We start from the raw sequence: 20,971 nt of genomic DNA, 5'->3' as shown, positions 1-20,971 counted from the left end.
ACCAGTTCCAATCTGCCATGAACTGAATAGGAGACACATGATTTCCACTCAATTGCTCAACTTCAGTCCTCTCAGTGCTGTATAGAACAGCAACAGAAAAATGTTTTCTGCCCCAAAAATGACAACAGCAAGGAAAATAAAAAAAAACAACCAAACTAAATTGAGTTTATTTTGTCAAAAACTGTAGGAAGAGAAGCAATACGAGAGGTCGCACATCATGAGAAGAAAATGTTCCTGAGCTTACAAACTGCATATGCTAAAGTACACAGTCCTAAGACGTACATTAGAAATAACCCAAAGATTGACTTAACTTGGAGATTAAATAAACAATCTTACAGATAAATCTTGCAGCATTGGTTCTGCTACCTCCGAAAATAAAGCCAACCACAAAAAAAGAAGCCAGATGACAGAGCACGGGTTACCTGACTCAAGAAGTACAGGCACACAACTGAAGAAGTGGCTGCGATGATGCTAACAGACCACAAAGCCAAACTAAGGCAGGAGCTGGGCTGCTTTAGGCTCCTTAAAAAATGGAAAATACCTTTCTCCTTTGTCATGGTTTAATTATTTTGTAATTTTGCTAGCAGTATTCCACATCATAACGTCATATAAAGCATGAATAATTTTACTTAATCTGCAACTTACAGAAGAAGACTACACAGTAAACCATGACATCCTTCTTTTCCAATTTGGCACTTTCCCCCCTGAACTCATAGAAACAGCAGCAGTTTTATAAGTGATGCAGCGTTCCGTTACCAACCGCAAATGCACTGAGTATGTAGATATCAACACTGTTCGGTATTCTAAATTAGAAACTGGATATGTGAACTCACTTTAAATAAATACAAAATACTGTTACCTCCCAGAAGATAAATTAAAAGTCCTTTATTTAACACACAAGAGGTAACATACATATCCTTATAGAACAACAGTGTTTGTTACTTCAATGCTGGTGATAACATATACTGCCTTGGGAAAAAGGCAGACACGGAACTCAAGTACAACTGGTAAGACTTTATCTTTGAACCTGTATTTATTTGTGATTTTTAAATCCAAGAGGGTGGTAAACCATCCTGTCAACTCGCACAGCAGAGGCCAGAGAAACCAATGTAGTAAGGAATCTATCCAGGAGCTGGAGGTTGCAGATTCCGTCTGTGTGGAATGAGTTTCTAAACTGGGCTACAGGCAAGAGAAAGCAAACAGCTCCAAATGATAGAAGAGAATCTAGAGTTTGTTAAAGCTCCACATTTCACTTCAATAAATAAAACACTGTTGGAGAAGTGACACTTTAACAACTGACTAGACGGAGCATTTACCCAAGTGTGTGGATACAGCTGAGCCTCTCAGCATCAAATACTTTTAAACATAAGCGAGTTTCCTCCTACTCATGTAAAACAATTTCAACACGTATCTCTTTGTGTTATAGATTACAAAGCTCAGGCAGGACTTTCAGTGCCCACGCTCTTGGCTCCAACTGTGAAACTGATTTTAACATCTATAAGCAATATAGAATGATGCTTTCTGCCAAAGAGCCGGATGTTCAGTGCCAATGCAACAGTGCTTCCTAACCTGCAGACAACCTGTGTTATCCTCTGAACCACTCTTGGAGTGCTAGGAATCAGCGTGAAGTTTAAGGCATTTTCTAACAAATTAAGTAAACCAATATATGCTGGGTACTTGACTTCATTCACCTGAGACAACAGCTGTGCACCTTATAAAGGCAACTAGCTGACCTATGATACATAGCTAGCATCCATTTAGGGAGCAACAACATTCTGCCTGACTGCCAACATCTTGTAAGCAATTATTTGTAAGCAACATGCAAGTTTTACAAGCTTTTAATCCATGAGAATAAAGCCCTTCACATATCCCCAGAGCAAGGACCTCGGCTGTAACTCCACTCATAACCAAACTCAAGTGCTCTTCAGTGTCTTTGAAGCCAAGCAAAACTTAGCACATATTATGAACAGATCAAGACAACTTTAAGGTAATAATAATAAAATGATTCAAACAGCTGAAGAACAGTATTCTTCTCAGCCTTTACATTCAAGAACATGTTACAAATGACTACAGCAAACAGGTAGCTCAACCCTAGCCTAACTTCACTGAAGTTAATATTTTTGCAACAAGAGAAAAATAGGCCTAATCTCTTAAAAATCTGTCACTAGGTTAAAAAAGAAAAAGTCACAGTATGTCAAAACTTAAGCAAAACCAACTGTTAATACATATCAATTCCCAAGCTATTTCTACACCTAAAAGGTAACTACGTGTATCTCCAGAATGCATCAGTGTTGATGGGCAATAGGCTACTTTCCTTAAACGACTCTATTTTCTATTTCCCGACTGCAGCCACTAATTCATTTTTCTTTCAGCAGTGACTGCCAAATTGCTGCGAGGAAAATAAAACCGTGTGTGTTACTGATAACAATCCAATATTTACAAGTTCTGTGCAGAAATGAAGAGCTCCTACAGAATCTGAACTAAAAGTCAGAATGCAACGATTAAAGAAATTTTATTCGTAAAACTTCTAAACAACACAACACCAGCTAAAGATGTTTAAGACCCCCAGACTCAACTAATCCCGATGACTTTACTCGTGTGGAATTCAATGGAGCTTTTACAATCTGCATTCCTCTGAGCTGCCTTTTAGACCTGGTCCGATGCCTCTCATCGTGGTGCCGTAACTGTTATTGCTACTCTCTCTCTCTCTGAGCCTTCCTTTTACGCACCACCACTAAAAGAAACCCCAAGAAACAAAAGGGATCCTACAGTCTCTATGACCTAGGACTCAAATTGAATGCCTTCTATTACCTTCTTTCCAAGGTACATACGCAACACCACTTTATCCCACTGAAATCAGCTCCTAAAAGACCTACCGCTGTGAGCTTACATTTAAAATCCAAATCAAGATACATTTTCAAGAGTTTTCTTACCATATACTTTACTGCTTCCTAAATAACAATGATAAAAAAATTAAATTTTAATCCACGTTATCAGTTTCAACCTGAAACACTAGACCTCTTTCTTTGGCCAATGCCATTTTAATTACAAACATTGCATCTTGCTTTCATTGTATTTCTTTACATAAGCTGTAAGAATAATATATGTATGAAAGAAGAGTCTCCTTAAAACTCTTAGAGAAGAGAACCAAGTATTTGTGACTTTGGGTACTCAAAATCAGTTGAGATAACCTCTGCAGCACACAGCTCCGCATTTACACACTGTTCTGATCCTCTTTCTGGATGAGCTCAGACCATCAGCAGAATCTGAAGTCAGATCTATTGAACCTGTAACACAGATAAACACAAATAAGAACATTTGAATGGAAAGACTGAAATTGCGCTCGGAATTCAAGACAAAAGGCTTCCAAAAGCTTTCTGCCACCCCAGCTCTTGAAGGAATTGTGTGTGAAGCTATGCTGAATTCTACCAACACCCACATTACAACTGCTTATCCAACACTTGTCACACATGTCAGCATCCAAAGCTCGATGAGCTCAAGCCTATAGGCATGTTGGTCAGCTGAGACCACAGTCTGCCTTGAACATCAGCATCACAAGCATCACAAAAAAAAGGGGGAGGTTTAGAAGAGATTTCAATAAGGGAACTTGGTCAGTATTGAAAGAGAGCTTCTGCAAGAACACGGTTCGGCTCTGGAGCATAAAGATACTTCTTTGGAAATGAATTAGCTGGGAAAACAATATGATGTGGTTTAGTGGTTTACAAGCATGCACAGCTTGACACAGAGAACACCACTGCCAACCAGGTTCAAACATTTTATACTGTACTGGGGAAAGGAAGAAAAAGAAAATAGAATTCCTGAATGGAAAGTCGATTATCATAGAAACTGGTAACATTTTACCAAGAACATTTCTTCCCAAAGTCTCTGCATAACAATCACTATATGCACCTACGGTACCTTACATCACTCAGCAGTTGCTTCTAAGGAGATTCTCTAGTGGTTTACCTGAAATGAGAGCTTCAAGAAAAAGAAGCTTAAATATGTTTTTTGTCCTGACCATGATTCTGAGCAGTCCTGCGACCGATCTTTAAAGCAAGCTACCTTGTCAGAGGTTCCAACACAACCTCTTGATCTGAACCTGGAGTGCTGAAGGAAGTAATGCACTAGAGGTGCACACAAAGCTTCTGGTTGTGCACTGTCAGTGAGGGACATCTAGTGAGATGCAATGCCTGACCTAAAACATCGACATTAGTCAGACTGCAACAACATCAGCCGCTGCCCCCCACTTCCCTCTAGAGCAACATAAAACCTGCAGACCTTTCATCTGGTAGTCAAAGGTCAGCTCCTCTCCAGCCTTAATGGTTCTTGTGGAAAACAGTGCTATTCGAGGAAGACGCAGGTCAAGGTTATCGATAAATACATTGAAGACTTGAAGATTTGGATCACACTGTGGAGCAAAAATTAATGAAGTTTCTGTTAAAGAAATGCACAGTAAATTTCACTGACGTATTCGGGAGAGGGAGAAATGGTGCTTAGTGACTGAAGTCTAAAAGTCAAGTCATCTGTGTTCCAAAATCAACAGTTCTGAAATAGCGTTAACGAAGACCATTCAGAGCTTAAGGCCGAGCCCTTTCAAGAAGGCAACTTTCACACAGTACAGAGACTATTAGTATATAACAGCCTACTTAAAATAATGGTAACTTCAAAATACGGCAACAAAAAAAGACAAAGGTGAAGTACTGACTAAATCCATGCAAATAATTAATAAGCTTAATAATAAGAGCAATAATATGCAAAAAGAAACCAACACAGCACCTTAAGCCACACAAACATAAATGCAGAATAATGAGTGCAAACATTGCTTCTAGGCCAGAAATAATATTCTCATACTGCAGGTAACTATTTTTAATTGCTAATCTCAGCTTTGTATTATCTGGTACAGGCAGGAGGGGAGGTGTCAGGCAAACTACATGTGAGCTATAAGCTGCTTTCTCATGTTCGACAGATGAAGTTTCAGAAGTCAATAGTCACTGAAACGCCTGTTAAACTGCAGTTAAACTGCAGACGTGCTTTTTACAAGTAACACATAGTGTTACTTCAAGTCAGACTTTTAACTTTACAAGTGCAAGAATGTTTTGTTACCATTTTCAAAAGGGAAGAGCAGACCATACATAAGACTTTTCATGCTTTTCCCCCATCCAGCCTGCATGAAATACCAGTGATGTCTTCAGCTCACGGATCTGAAGATGCAGTGCACTGTATTTCTAGTGCTATATTTGTAGAACAGAGTCTGCACACATCGGTAATGAGCAGATCACTATTGAACTAAACATCATTATAATTTCTTTACATAGTTAAGGTTTCGTGTTTAACGTACTTCAGTTCAACAGTGTGCCCCGGTGGTGCAGTGGTAGGAATGCTGCATTGCAACACTGGAGGCCTGGGTTTGAATCCCCCTGTGGCGCAAGTGGTAGAAGTGCCGCTCTGCTACACAGGGGCTGGAATCCTGGGGGTTGGACTTGATGATCTCTAAGGTCCCTTCCAGCCCGCACAATACTGTGATACTGTGATATTGCATTCTATCATTGCACTGCGCTGTCTAACTGCCTAGATTGCGTTGGCATGAAAAACTTCAGAAAGAATTGTGAATATAGTATGAAAATATCTGCAGTAGGACAAGATATTTCTGGCCCAATTAGGATAATTCTCTAAGTAGTCAGGATAGAAACCAAGGTCTTACGCTGTGATTCACAAAGTGGGACACGTTTCCATATCGAGCTGCATCTACTGTAAACTCATCTGAGTCATAGTCCAAGTCAAACAAGTACGTATTTCCCTGGTTGTCATAGAACTGGCCTCGTCTCTCTGCTTCCTCACTTGTAATCACCTACAAAAAGATAAAAACAAAGAGAAACCTGCATCATATTATTAACTATTACTACATTAAAATAAAAATCACAAGTTAGAAAAGATTTGCTTAGGAAAAATATCACATTTGTTGTTGTTTTTTTTCATGTTGAAACAGTATTTTGTGTATAATGAATAAAGAATACATGTATAGAGCTATATTAATTAATTAGTGACTGAGGCTTCTTTGGATGTAACTTGTCTATGGTATCTCGCTGGCTCAGGAAAAAGCATCACCCAAATTAAGTATTTTGCTGCTGGTAAATGCTACCAGAGGTGGAAATCCAGAGGATCCCCAAAGGAACAGAAGAACTACAGCAATGTTCAATAGAAGCCACAGCTTTAAAAACTCTGTCTGCAGCCCACTGCATTAAATGTATTCCATGGTGCACAACCAGCAAAGGAATTACCATTTGGCAGCAGCACTGATACAAAAAGTAACAGAGTTCGAAGTAACAGAATTTTTCTGCCAGGCCACATCTTTGCTTTAAGCAACAAAGTTCTGCAATCACACGAGGCTCCTGCATGTTTGTAGGAATCAATTCCAAGGGTACAAACCCGATGAGTTAGAAGATCTGGGGCAGGAAGCATGGAGGTAAGACAGTCAAGACCATAAACATTTGTAGCAGGGACAGAATGAGTTCTTTTGAGTCATCGTATTAGCAAAGCAGATACGCAACAGGATCGGAGAGGCTGCCAAGAGCAGCTGATGCAAAGGGCCGTGAAGCAGAACAGAGGCTGAAGCAGGTAACACAAAGTAAGATCAGATCTCAAGAGGAAATCAGACTCTGTATTTTACAGCATTCAAGTTCTGTTCTGAAATAGCTCGAGACAGGCTACGCGGACAGAACAGAAACAGGACTGACTGGGTGCAGAGTTTGGTAATAGTTGTGCCTGGGGAACAGCAAGAACTACAATAAAGATATGGAAAAAAAACCCCAAGGAATACAACTGCCAAGAAAGAAAAGGAGGATCCATTTTCAGAAATGCTAGAATTTTGAAATAATTATCAAAAATACTTATTTACTGACACAAAAGATGTGTTCTCTTCATATCCAGCCTCTGGAATGGAGGATGTTTTGGATAATATAATCTTACTGCCAGCACAAATGTCTATTCAGTGTATTCTTCTACTCAAAAGTAGAGCTGAAGTCAGGAAGTGATGGAACTGAGAGAAAGCTCATTACGTTTTTCACCTGTTTTCTCCTTCAAAATAATCCATATGAGATAAACACATACCTCTCCAACATACTCCATCACAAAACTGTTGGTATTAATTTTCTGGAGGGTTTTCACTCCCCAACCTCGGCCGTTGTTAGTTCTGAAGATGCAAAGAGAATACTGGGTACCTTTCTGTACTATTCTATTAGGGCAGTCAGGGCCACACCTGCAAAATGAATTGCATTCATAGATGGGCAAGCCAGGCTGGATTTTCAGCTTCCTTCGTTTATTGTAAGCCAAAATAAAACCAGCTTCCTTTGGACAGCACTTCTCAGCAGGGCAGTCTGAGCATTCACAGCCAGTTGTTATTCCATTTATTACATTTATTCCCGGAGCAGGTTTATACTCATTAATGTAATAGAAGTCTATAGGAGGACCTTCAAGATCCACAGTGTTTTCTACCAGAATCATTCCTCTATGATTCTTTTTCCTGTTGAGTTCTTCTTTCCATCTCTGCAGAGCTATTCTTTGTTTAGCCTTCTTTACAATGTAATCTGCAACAGCAGGTTTCAAAGCTTTAACACTGTTTCTCACTTTCAGGGCTCTGCCTCCTTTCATCCGAGATAAATATTCATCCTTGTCACTAAGAAAGTTTTCAAGAAGTTTTGGGCATTTCAGATTTTTCTGAGGTTCCCAAGTATTTGAAGACTCTGGCCATCCTTTCCATTTCACAAGATAGTATTCTTTGCCCTTGAAATACAGAAACAGATAACAGGATTTAGCCACCATTCGATCTACCAAAAGACAACGTGACACAGTGCTAGAGTTAACAGAGTGTGGTACAGAAAGGATGTCCACGTAACAATTAGAACTGGGAGAAAAGGAAAAATCAACTCAATCAGGTCAAATCCTGATGCTGAATTTCAATGGCGAAACCAAGCCATAGGAATCCAGCTGCAGCACACGGCCCTAACTTTTCAGTCTACAACACTGCACATATATGCAGCTGCAAACAGAGAAGCATCAGAATACAAGTTACAACCTACAAGCGTCAAGTGTTTTGCTTTACTTCTGGATATCGGGTGAAACATTTTATAACCCCAAACTGCCATAATTTCAGGGAAAACAAGGCACACTTCAGCAAACTGAACGTGCTTAACTACGCCACTTTCTGTTTGCAAAGTTCACAAGGTATTTTCTTCAGTGTCATCAACAGCCTCGTACTGGCAGCCTGCTGCTTTTACATCATAAGCACAGCTACCTCGGTCTGCCTTCCAAATTTCAGCTGAAAGAGCGATCAGGTTCGGTCTGTGTTTCTCTTACCTCTTCTACCTTGTAGTCACACAAATATTCCACCTCATAAGTCTTTAGACTCTTGTTGGTGATTCCAATGGATTTACATATCAGATTTTCCTTCCTACATAATTCTTGGAGGGTCTCACGTGAAGCCAGACATGGCACATACCAAGCTACAATAAGAAAATCGGGTAAAGAATCCTATTTAATGTCTCGGCTCGATGGAAACCCTCATTGGGGTTCGCTTCACCCCAAATTCCCCCACGTTCCCCCCCCGACCCCCATCCCAATCCCGCCTCAGGGAGCGCGCGAGGCCCCGGGCCGTCCCCCCTCAGCTCAGCGCCACACGCGGGCGGCCGGAACGATCCCGCGGAGCTCCGCGTTGTCTCCCACCGCCTCCGTTCGCGCTCCCACTCGGCCCGCCCAGCACGAGGAGAAGGGAGGGGAGATCGGCTCCGTCCCCATCCCGTTCCTCGGCCCGAATCGCCGCCGCCGCCCTCACCTCCTCGCCAGCCCTCCATCTTGGAGGGGCCGCGCAGGGCCGCAGGCGGCGGCAGAGGGAGGGGAGGGGGAAGGGCGGCGCTATGGGAACGGCCGCCTACCGGCGCCCGCGCGCCTGATCCTCACAGGGCGGCGGGGCGGTTCCACGTCGGTTCTGCTTCCAGGCTTTTTTCCTCGACCCGCCGTGAGCCAGCAGTGTGCCCTTGTAGCCAACAAAGCCAATGGAATACTGGGGTGTATTAAAAAGAGCGTGTCCAGCAGGTCAAAGGAGGTGATCCTCCCCCTCTACTCTGCCTCATCTGGAATATTGTGTCCAGTTCTGGGCTCCCCAGTACAAAAATGACAGGGATCTCTTGGAAAGAGTCCAGCGGAGGGTCACTAAGATGGTGAAGGGCCTGGAGCATCTCCCCTATGAGGAGAGACTTAGGGAACTGGGTCTGTTTAGCCTTGAGAAAAGAAGGCTGAGAGGGGACTTGATCCAGGTTTATAAATACCTGATGTGTGGGGGCCATAGCGGTGAGGCTGGTCTCTTCAGTAGTGCTTGGGGACAGGACTAGGGGTAATGGGATGAAAGTACAGCATAGGAAGTTCCGCACGAATGTGCGGAAGAACTTCTTTACAGTGAGGGTGACAGAGCACTGGAACAGGCTGCCCAGGGAGGTGGTGGAGTCTCCTTCTCTGGCGATATTCAAGACCCGCCTGGACGCCTACCTGTGTGACATGGTGTAGGGAGCCTGCTTTGGCAGGGGGGTTGGACTCGATGATCTCTAGAGGTCCCTTCCAACCCCTACAATTCTGTGATACCTTCACATTTTTGGACTGTTTTCTGCTTTAGAGCCAGACAACGAAAAACCCGTGCAGCCACCCTTTCTTTACAGCACTCCTTCAGCAGCAACACATGGGCAGGGGGACAAAAGGCCTCCAGGAGGCCACACTGCCCCAATCCAGTTCACAGTCACAGGGAACGATTTCAGACGCTTTAAACATCACGACAGGCTTCTCAGAAGAGCTGCTCGCAGCTCAAAATCGCTTTCAACTCAATCCAAAACCCCATAAACCCCCCCCCCCCCAAGTTGTACCATTAGGCACAATATAAACTTACAGCCCCTTAGGGAACATTGGGCCACTAGCCTGTGCTCATCAGCCTGGTAGAAAGTGAAGAAAGGTGCAACAGTACTGGGATAAGGACAGCGCTGCCCTGACAGAACCAGGCTTTGGGTTTTCCCAAGACTCCTTTTAAAAGGCTGTAACTATACTTGCCCATCCCACTTTCTTCTTATTATTCCTCTACTCGGAATTAAGAGTGTCAGTTGATATCCAAACATACAGCGATTTACAGATGAGAACAGTGCCACAGCATCAAAGATGACAGCATCTGTATAAAGTTTTTATTAATAAACACATAAATAAGCACATATAACCCTTACAAGTATTCTTCCAGGTAGCACCACAAAACCACCTTACAGTAACACCAGAAAAAAACCTGCTCAAAGGGCCAGCCCAAATAGGCACAACCTTCACGGTTTCAGGCAACATCAAGGCCACGGCAAGTTTTCAGCACAATAACTTGAGTGGATTTCCACATATCTACCTCCTGCTGGTTCAGTGTTATGCTGGTTGGAACCACAGGTATACTCTCTGAAAACATACAGGACCTGATTAGTCTAAAAACATTGTTTGACTACATAACACGCTCGTTGCTGAGCCACAGACCTGAGATACGCCCTCAAATTATTTTTAAAAGGGTGCTGATAATTCACTGCTGCTGCCTGCCATCTAGATAGACATTCCGGACCATGTTTTCCACTGCAAACAGATTTGGTGGCAAATTAACTGTTTACTTTTTATTACAGTTCTCTGTGATTCATTAGATGCGTTTCAGTCATCATTTTAGGGGAGAAGCCAGCAAGAGACAAAAATCAACTCAGGAAGGTGCTGCCTTTCAAATGAGATTATGATGCCACTTCAACAGTGATGATTTCACACTTTCCAGTATCTTGATCTGTGCAGGTAACATGCAAGGATCCATCCCTAGAAGAAAACATAGTATGTTAATGTCTGTTCCAGAGAAACAGAAGTCTTGTGCAAATGAAAGCAAACAAGATTAGCAGAGCATCCAGGGAAGAATATGCTTATTTAAGCTTCATTTCAGTTTAAGTTTACTGTGTTGAAAATTTAGGTACATACTTCTTGTTCTCCATTAAAGCTTTTACCTTCCCCAACTATAACATTATTGATTCAGGAACATAAATTATATACTTGTATTGCTATTGTAACTAACTTAGAAATACAATACATGGTAATATTCAAGATAGTCATACTGAGAAATGAGTGATGGAAATCAACAGAGAAGTGCATCTTCCTCAAAGCACAAGGACTGTTACAAAACAGTCTTCAAACAAGTCAAACTTCCTGAAAAAGAAGCTTATATCAAATCCTATTTCATCTAGGCAGAAAACAGTCACATGTAAGATTTAGACAAACGTGTTCTGGTGAACATTCACTGATGTGTTCCTTTTTTGTACTTAAAATAATTTAAGGTCTTAATACTTGAACTTAGAATTGGAAAACTCTTGAAAATAATCTAAGTAATGCCTAGAAAAATATTAATATTCCTTACAAGAAATGGAAAACTCTTAAAATAATTAGTATGTTTTTACCTAACAACTATCTATTTATCTATCTATATATATATAGATCCTGAGGCATATCTCTTACCAGTGCAAACTTGTAACCACTGCAAGACTGAAGTATTTATGTCTATTAATACAGAATTAAATGTGCCTGATAGTTAACATAAGAAAATGAAAGTATTTTGCACTCAATTAGCAAGCAGGGATTTAGTTTCTCAGCAATACTTAGAGAACTTATTATTTAGAAAAGCAGCACTGACTTCAATAGAACCCTCAGAAGACAAACGTGCTTTTATTACTTGGAATTCCACCTTTGGGTATCCTTATAAACTATTTCAACTATTTCACATCAGCCCAAGTACACAACTTTCTAAGACATCCGAAAGTGAAAACTCTTCAGTGTCAATCCCATACTCCCTCCCCTGTCATAAATGTAAGATCCTCTACAACAAACAAACAGGTAATTCTCTAAAAGGAACATTTATGAGGCCCAGTTTCCTGTGGCACTGGTTTTCATGCTTAACATGCCTCTAAAAGGAGAGGACCACTGGACTTCTTCATAAATGCAGCACACATAGGAAGCCCATCATGTATTTATTAGCAACTACTGCAGACTGGTTTCACTTCTGTTATTCCCAAGAGAAGAACTACCAGAACACCTTCCAGAGGACACCTGAGAACCTGACTGCTCTCAGCTAGAGTTAATCCATTTGTTAGAAGTGTGATGAGACAAGTTAAATGGCAGAATAAGTATTTTGTGTACCTTTTCATAGTGAGAACAGTCAATATATCATGTAGGCCATCCTCCTTTTTGTCTAAATCCTGGAGCACAATCTAAAAGGAAAAAGATACCACGGTTTTTATTACGCTCTCTAAGATCTTGCACACTGATCTAAAGGAAAAAACAACGCACGCAATAACTGAGGCATGCAATTTATTCTGTTTAACATGTACTAGTATTCGACACTAAAGCATGTCCCATGGACTGTACACACCTGTAGTAAAAGCTTCTCTTTGAAAAAGGAATTGTTTCAGTGTTTTTATGTTTCAGAGCCTATCCAGCAAGATAGCTGGAAGACTTATAAGATTAAGAGCTGAGCATGCTCCTTTATCTAGGATCAACTCTATACTTACTGCACAATTTCCTTACTCTATCCTCCAAGACCCTGTGGCAGGACGAGCCTCAGATCTCGATGCTGTATAAGTACACTGAAAGCTAAGATCGTTGGTGGTTCAAGCAAGCTGTGTTCTCTCAAAAGGCTGACTTCCAAGTGTTATCTTTTTATTTTTCCTGGTGCTAATATGATTAAATCTTCATTTGACCTGAACTGATATTTAATACCAATATCCTATCTAATTTAGGGAAGTCATAAAGTTATAGTAGAAGCATAGTTGCTTTTGGTTTACCCCCTAAATCCACTTGATTTCCAAGTGGGATATACTACAAGGATACATGCACATGTATATACTCACTTGTGCAAATTTGTTTTCTTCGTTCATAGGACTTTTCCCTAAGGACTCATACAGTTCAAGGCATACAGAAGAAGCGTTTCCAGGAGCATGCAAGGTGTGCTGCCTTCGAGCTGGTAACGGTGTCCCTGATGGAAACAGCACTGTGAATTTGTCAGCCCCCGTCTCATCTACTCCCTTTAAAAAGAAAGAAAAGTTCATGTCTTTCTAAGTATTTTAGTGAGCCAGAAGCTTACAGTGTTACGTGGTAATTTATTAAAACAATGTTGTTTTATTTAAACATCAGTGCACAAGTAGTACTACACAATCACTGCAGCAGTAACATCTCAAGTAATTTTACCCTTACCTTAAGAAGAATATCCTTAGCAGAACACTCAATAAACAAGGCTTCTTCGTCTAGAGAAGGGTTTTCTTTCCCTAGTAGGATTCCTGCCTCTATTGCTGCACCAATGGGAATAACTTCGTCTGGAGGTATTGAGCTCAGTAGTTCCACATTGGGGAAAATGTCTTTGATCAGCTGCTGCAGTTTTGGGATTCGAGCAGATCCACCACACAAAACTACCTGGAAAATATGACAATGTTTTCAAATCTCTTTTCAGAAAGGAATTAACAAATAACAACAACAACAAAAGACAGGCAACAGCCCCTGCAATAGAGAACTGTAAACTGCTCTGAGATCCTTTAATAACCACAGATTGCCCTCATATTACAACTTCTTGTGCTGGTTGCTTTTCCATCATGTACTTAGACAAATAAGTCATGTTTTGTCCTATTTATGCCTTCCAACCAGGCAACTGTAGGCAACACAAAAGTCTATCCCTGAGCCTTCTAACAGCCAAGGAAACATCATTCTTCTGGCCCATCCTTGAACATCTTATGATTCAGCCTTTCTGCTGCATGAGTTTCAGTGTTTTGTTACTGTGAACTACAGAAATGGCCATCCAGATGCAGCAGTCAGAATGGGAAGGAAAAACCTCAACACTCATAGCTATGCTCCTGTTATTACACTCCAGTGTGGGATTGGCCTTTTGTGCTGCAAAAGCAAACTGCTACTAAACTTCTTCCACTGATTCCATGAGTAATGAGTACAGTGATATTCCCTACAGGTAGTTGCATGGCTGTTACAGCGAAGATACTGTGTTGTACTAAAGCCAAAAGGACATCTGAAGCAACTGGTACTATTTACTACGTTTTACTCAACACCTTTGACATTAAAGCACTGATTTCAAATCCAGTGTCTTAACATGGAGGAATGGAGGAGAAGCAGTGGCACCACGCAGACATTCAGCGCCTTGTTTAACTCATGAGAACAAGCTGAAATTTGTGCTTACTTCAACTGCTAAACCAATCCAAAATACAGGGAAAGCAAAATCTACACACTGAACTTACAGAAAGTACTTCTCAGATCTACTGAGAGTTACACTAACACACCTAACAGAGACAAATCTCTACTGTTCACTCAGTATATGCATCAACAAAAAATGACTGACTGAATCTACCTCATGCTTCAGTTCAAGTACCCTTTTAAGATCTGGAATGGACACATTTTGTTGCATCAGAGCTAAAAATGCATAAACACATCCAGAAATAGCTCAGAGTAAGGAAAACAGATCCCCTACTTTTTCTTGTGGTGCTATAAGGAATAACACAGACAACTATTATTACCTTATTGATATCTTCAGCTGTAAATCCAACTTGCCCCAGGAGCTTTTTAATCGCTTCTACACACTTAGTAAAAAGTGAAGAACAGATCAGTTCAAACCTGGCCCTAAAAAGAAAAAAAACACAATAAAAAACACATAATATAATTCATTAGCAACAAACACCTACAACAGATCGATCATTCTTAGAATATAATTTACTTCTCTAGCTTTACCTCATTTTATGCCATTTGTAAGTAGTCAAGATCTTATTTCCCAATTATTAATCCTATTACTTTTGTTATGATCCCTCCACAAAAACATAGTAAAGCAAATTCTGTGACACGAGCATCGTTATCCCCATTGAGGCAAACATGCTGTACAGCAGTTCCTCATGCTTAAAGACACTGTGCCTGACTTTGCCACATCTAACTGCTGCTATAATGCACGCACAGCTTTGGAATAAAAAAAAAACTGAAGCCCAATTTCACTTTGCTAAAGCTGCTGGTGACTGGAAGAATGATAAAAAAGTTCCTGAATATTTCACTAAAAGATCATTTCCAAGAAAGAAAGTACTTAGAGCAGGACACTGCTGGATAAACTTTTCTCACTCCAACATCAAGATACCCACAACTCCTATCATACAGGGGTTCATTTAACTAAGAGTCCCTATAAGAAAAAAAACCCAAAAACACAGCAACAAAAAGAAGGGAGAAAATAGGAAAAATATCTTGAGTAACTGAGTATCTATTTGCTTTTCATCAGGGACCAGGCTCCAAAAGTGGGATCTCCGTGTACCCTCTTCTGTGTATTCTTTTTATCCATCATAGAAACAGTTCTAACCTTACTGCTCAGCTACGACAGATCACGACATGACTAAATCAATATGAAAAACACCACAAACTCACTTTCTGTCTTATTTCTGTTTTCCAAAGGTAGCATTGCCAAATCCCAAAGTTTACTAACATTCTAAATACAGAACTTACAGCACACTTCTACATAACAGTAAAAGCTTCAAGGTTTGATTTACCTGGATACGTTACAATCAAAATCCAACCCGTCATAAAGCGAATCCACAAAACAGTTCGCACTTCCCAACGTTGATAATGAGTGCTTCGCCACATCAGCACTGTTCATTAACTTCATCATAGCCCTGGGATTTCCTCTGATGTCGTGCTTACAAGACCTACATTATAAAAGAAGTCTGTTTTGGAAGGCAAGCATTTGAATAGCAGAATTAACTCGCTGAAAAGAGATTATTCAGAGTTGTTAACGTTTGTCTGTAGATATTTTAGCGTTACCTACAATGACTCTACTGAAAGCTCACAGAATATGAGAGCATCTACTTCACTTCTAACTAAAGAACACCAGGGGAGGCACTCCTCTTAACTTGGACATTCATGTTAAAGTACAAAGCTTTAAGTCTCTGAACTGTTTCTCAGCACCAACAGCCTCCAAAAACCGACTGTTCCTTTACTAACTTTGTGAGTAAAATGACTCAGTCTGCTACAACTGACAAATTAATGCGAGTTCTTTTAAAAACAAGCATCAGATAATGAAGTTCCTGTCTTGACAACATACTCGGCATTCAAAACCTACCTCTGGAATTCAGATGCTAAGTGTTGCGCTAAAGCTTCTGTGAAGCACACTCCGCCAATGCCATCATCTGTGTCTGTAGCAAGCACACGATATATTCCGCTGTTTACCTCTATAACTGTGATAGAAAGCGACGTTCCACCAAGTTTATAAACCAACACATTGCTGCCATGGTAAAGAACATAGAAAGTGGCATTAATAAGCCATCTAAAATTATGCTTACTTTGGCAAACTTTCTAAACTCACCACTACCATGTAAATAATACAGGTTTTAATCAATTCTGCCACGAAAATCTGATTTCAGCTGTTTGTATTTACCTTCCCTGTAACTATTCACTACTTAACCACGTTTCGTAAAGAACAACTTACTCTGTTCCATACAGCAAGAGTCAGCAGTGTTACCCCTACAACACAACTGAGCATTGCATTTAAGGCTATGGGTCCCATACATAAACAGTAAAAAACCAAATACCAATAGGGAAAGAAAGCCATCTGTTTTCACTGATGGCAGTCGTGGCTATTTTGAAAACCTTGTGAATTATCTGAATACTTCTTAAGTTTAAGAAGTAAAATATTTACCTTTTCCCAGTGGGTGAATCTTGGCCAATTCCATAAGCCAGGAGAGCTGCAGAGGGTTCGTGAATTAATCTCATAACATTAAAACCAGCAGCTGCAGCTGCTTCCCTGTGATAACACATAACAGCATTTACCTTAGCCATTTCACTGTAGTTATGCACACTATTAAGACTTCATCAGAACTAGATACGCAACCAATCCAGCACTTGGTTATATTTGTTGGCATTAACAAAGTGAAATGACCGAAAGCACAGAATCACAGAATGACCCGGGTTGGAAGGGACCTCAAGGATCATGTAGTTCCAACCCCCCTGCCTGGCAGGGCCACCAAACATACACCTTTACTAGATCAGGTTGCCCAGGGCTCCATCCAACCTGGTCTTGAACATCTCCAAGGAGGTGTTCAAAGCATCAATTAACAAAGTGAAAGATGTTCAGCTGCAGTTTCTTTCTTCAGTTAACTGCATCTGCTGCATCATTTATAAAGGACAACACTGATCTATCAGAAGAGCTAGCACATTAAATGATGTCCTATTTCTCTTGATATGAAAACTCCCATTCAGTTTAATTGACTGAGAATTTCATTTCACAATAGTAAGTCCCATGTAAAGTTACTAGTCAGGATTTGATCTCCTATCTTCGCATTTTCCCCTGTTTCAAATAGGAACCTAATGTCTTGACTGACAGCTGTGAGCTGAAGCCCAGCAGAACTTCCATTGCTGATCTACCACAGGGTCTGCTTTAGGCACGTCAAATAACAGAGAAATCTTAATCCTCTTACCCAAGGGCATTTTTCTGATTCTCTCCAAAATCAAATGGTACAGTGATAACAACGTCATTTACATCTGAACCCAATGCAGACTGAGCAGTTTCTGTTTATAAACATAGGCAGAACATGTTGATTAAAAGCAAAACACCAACATATCATATCTTAAAACTATGAAAACATCTTTAAAACATTTATTATATACCTTTCATTTTACTGAAAATGAGCTTTGCTACATCTTCGGGGCTAATAAGTTTATTATCTATTTCATATTGAAGTTTTCCATTCTTCTCAACTACCTGTAAAGAAAGACAACACACCTTCATTAGATGCAAACTTTGGTTATTACTGAAACTATCATTCAATTTACTTTCTATTTTAAGTAGCTAAAGAATAAAAAAGGAGGAGCCTGTATTACCACTTTGGTTATTTATTACTGAAACTATTGTTCAGTTTAGTTTCTGTTCTAAGTTCCTAAAGAATAAAGAAGGAGGAGCCTCTATCATCCAACAGCCAGAACAGCGACATGCACAGTGCTGTAAAACCTCCTTTGCCTATCAAAGTGTTTTCTATACTACAACAACTAAAACCACTCACCTGCTTCTACTCTGTCAAAATAAACCAGTTCATATATAAGAGCTGATCAGTACAGCACACAAACAATGCAGAGAACAGCACTGTAAACTGAAGCAAGTTATCCCAAGAACAAGAAACTACATCATACTTACGGAACATTTGCTTTCCTTAATATATTTCTCTGCTTGGGGGTCTCCAGAACTGTCAAGACAAACAGAGAACACCACAATAAGCTGTAGTTGTGCATATCAGCCATGCTAAGACATCTCCAGAGAAGAAAGCCGTACTTACATGCACACAGAATGAGCCGGGTTGGAAGGGATCTCAAGGATCATGTAGTTCCAACCCCCCTGCCTGGCAGGGCCACCAAACATACACCTTTACTAGATCAGGTTGCCCAGGGCCCCGTCCAACCTGGCCTTGAACACCTCCAAGGACGGGGCATCCACAACCTGTTCCAGGGCCTCACCACTCTCCTAGTAAAGAACTTCCCCCTAACATCCAACCCAAATCTTCCCTCTTTTAACTTAAAACCATTTCCCCGTGTCCTGCTATTGTCAGCCCTTTCCAAGAGTTTACTCCCCTCCTGGGAGTAAGTTCCCTTCAGGTATTGAAAGGCTGCAATGAGGTCACCCCGCAACCTTCTCTTCTCCAGGCTGAACAAACCCAATTCCCTCATCCCGTCCAACACCCGCAGCCCCAGCCCCTCTTACCTCCTCCCCAGGATCTGCTTGACTTTCACCACCGTGTTGCCAACGTTCCTTATCCTGCTCTGCTTCGCCGCCAAACCCACAACCTGCACAAAACACGGACTGATAAGCAATAAATCCCCAATCAAAACCCGCCCCGACCCACCAACTCACCTCCTCGTTCTCTGTGAAAGCCACAACGGCAGGAGTCACTCTATCTCCGGCGTCGTTAGCGACCACATCAGCACGGCCGTCCTGTAGAGAGAAGCATTCCCGTGAGCCGCCCTGTAGCGCAGCCCTACATCACCAGCCCCGCGGCCCTTCACCTTGTACACAGCAGCACACGCGCAGGTCGCACCCAGGTGGACACCGATGGCCGCCATTAACAGCTCCCGCTCCACGCGCGCCCGCCACCCCACAATACCCCGCGCAACCAATCCCCTTCTCCTTCTCTTCCCGACATTCGGAAGCGACCAATAGGAAAAAATGGTGAGCGTGACGTCATCGAGCACGGCAACGCGGCAGATTTTGCGTGAGGTGCGGGGCGTTGGGCGGGAACGGGTTGTGAGGTAGAGCTGTAGGGGGAGTTAAATTAACAGCGAGTTATAACTAAAAGAGAGGTTATAACGAAAAAAGAGGTTGAAACGGAGATGGACGAATAAAGTACTTCATTTATATGCTGAGAAGGTTTTATGGCTGTGCTTACAGTTAACGAAGCATATGCAAGCAGTGTAAATATTAGTTTAGCCTAGTCTCATCATTAACATTGTTCATGCTGAAGTGCTGGTTCTGTGCAGTCTAACCAGGCCAACATACATCGTTTTCCTTAGATAATAGAAAACTGAAGTGTATGTTTGGTGGCCCTGCTAGGCTTTGGGGTTGGAACTACATGATCCTTGAGGTCCCTTCCAACCCGGCTCATTCTGTGATTCTGTGTGAAGTTGCACTGGGCTGGATTTAGCTTAGAAATAGGGTGAGCAACCCACTTGTAAAGAAAAGGTTGCCCTACTTGTTACGGCAGTTCTGTGAGGAAGTGAAAGCCTTGATATGCTTAATGTAGAAAGAGAGAGGGGAATGCTGGTGCCAGCAGCGTCAGGGTGCAACTAGAAGATGGTTTTTCACACCCCTGGCCAAAGCTTTCCCTCTGGTCAGGAACAGGAGAAAGACCCATCCTAAGTCTGCTTAATGTCCCACACATTCCCAGGTACATCCACAAACCAGGCCTGCCACTGTGTGATGTGAACTTGCTCAAAATAATGCCTGTGTTCTCGGGGAGCCTGCAAGGCTTGAATGCTGAAACACTGTCCATAGCAGGAAAATCATGCAGTAACATCTGTTAAGTATTTAGAATAGAAGCAAATCTGAACAACAGACTGTTTTGTGGCTGGTTAATAGCGTATATACTCTAAAATGTCCCTTGGGATGAGAAAGGAAGGATGAGAGAACTCCTTTTAATTTTCATATGTGTTTTCTGACTTCATTATCAGGAAATTAAGCTCCAAGGAGGATCTGGCAGCTGGAAGACTGCGATCTCCAGCCTGGGATCAATGGAGCTCCTAAGGAAAGCTCTGGGGAGAGCTTGGCTGTGAGGAGAGCTGGACAGAGATCCACTAGATGGCACTTCCCTCTTGGTTTTCAAAAAGAGCCTTCCCCAGACAACATGAAACTATACAGGTAGATGCCAACATCCTACTGCTGGAACCTGTCTGCTCCTGTCACTTGTTTTCATAAAAGCATCCATCTTATATATGTGTATAAATATGTATGAGATAAGCTCCTCAAACAGTGTGCTTAAATCCTCATTAAATAATGCAGTTATACCATCGTTATTCCTTGCACTGCTTGTATTAGGTTCCTGGATACCTGTGCATCTCCCCTGAAGCTGTTGGCTTTCGGTGGAGGATGCAAATGAGTTCTGGGTTTGCTTTAACACTTTCCATCCGTTGCAAAAGGCACGTGATAAAGTTGATTTCAGTGCCTTCATTGCTTCATGATCACAGTAGCTTGGTGACAGGGAAAAGGCAAGTTCATACAGTGGGTCAATAATTAAATATTGTGATTAATCAGTGAATTAAATACCTGCTTTAATGTTTAATAAGCTGGACAGAGTCTTTGTATGGATTGAGATTCTGACTGCAGAATCAGAATTGGCAGGAAAAGTACAGAGAGAGCTTGGCAGGGAAATCTATTGAAAGGCTG

General features: G+C 41.4%; 2 protein-coding genes across 12 annotated transcripts; both read right to left on the bottom strand.

The window, feature by feature from the left end:
* Positions 1–145: 145 nt before the first annotated feature.
* On the bottom strand, positions 146–8,874 carry SUV39H2 (SUV39H2 histone lysine methyltransferase). Of its 6 annotated transcripts, none has more exons than XR_014933137.1 (8): positions 8,828–8,874; positions 8,353–8,498; positions 7,108–7,779; positions 5,702–5,876; positions 4,279–4,408; positions 4,063–4,195; positions 3,919–3,978; positions 2,925–3,287 (listed from the first exon to the last, which is right to left on the bottom strand). XR_014933137.1 is itself a non-coding variant. In XM_015874623.3 (6 exons), exons 1-6 carry the CDS (start codon positions 8,844–8,846, stop codon positions 3,178–3,180), a joined length of 1,224 nt encoding a protein of 407 aa, XP_015730109.1. In that variant the 5' UTR covers positions 8,847–8,874; the 3' UTR covers positions 146–3,177. The 6 variants fall into 6 exon arrangements, 3 of the variants coding, with proteins under 3 accessions (XP_015730109.1, XP_085368748.1, XP_015730192.2); XR_014933132.1 differs by having other exon boundaries at positions 3,055–3,287; positions 5,702–5,848; XR_014933136.1 differs by lacking the exons at positions 3,919–3,978; positions 4,063–4,195 and having other exon boundaries at positions 146–3,287.
* Positions 8,875–10,187: 1,313 nt separating this feature from the next.
* On the bottom strand, positions 10,188–19,194 carry HSPA14 (heat shock protein family A (Hsp70) member 14). Of its 6 annotated transcripts, none has more exons than XR_014947771.1 (14): positions 19,099–19,194; positions 18,947–19,027; positions 18,797–18,879; positions 18,236–18,284; positions 17,713–17,806; positions 17,523–17,613; positions 16,745–16,849; positions 16,169–16,330; positions 15,600–15,773; positions 14,595–14,697; positions 13,276–13,491; positions 12,933–13,106; positions 12,223–12,293; positions 10,188–10,857 (listed from the first exon to the last, which is right to left on the bottom strand). XR_014947771.1 is itself a non-coding variant. In XM_015874037.2 (14 exons), exons 1-14 carry the CDS (start codon positions 19,153–19,155, stop codon positions 10,779–10,781), a joined length of 1,521 nt encoding a protein of 506 aa, XP_015729523.2. In that variant the 5' UTR covers positions 19,156–19,194; the 3' UTR covers positions 10,188–10,778. The 6 variants fall into 6 exon arrangements, 3 of the variants coding, with proteins under 3 accessions (XP_015729523.2, XP_085407817.1, XP_085407894.1); XR_014947784.1 differs by having other exon boundaries at positions 13,276–13,487; XR_014947742.1 differs by having other exon boundaries at positions 13,276–13,487; positions 15,600–15,755.
* Between the last annotated feature and the right edge of the window lie 1,777 nt (positions 19,195–20,971).

This window comes from Coturnix japonica, chromosome 1, assembly GCF_054131305.1.
Source record: "Coturnix japonica strain WE chromosome 1, WE-NBRP24, whole genome shotgun sequence".
In the NCBI taxonomy this organism is placed as follows: domain Eukaryota; kingdom Metazoa; phylum Chordata; class Aves; order Galliformes; family Phasianidae; genus Coturnix; species Coturnix japonica.
This window is presented reverse-complemented; position numbering and strand designations above follow the sequence as displayed.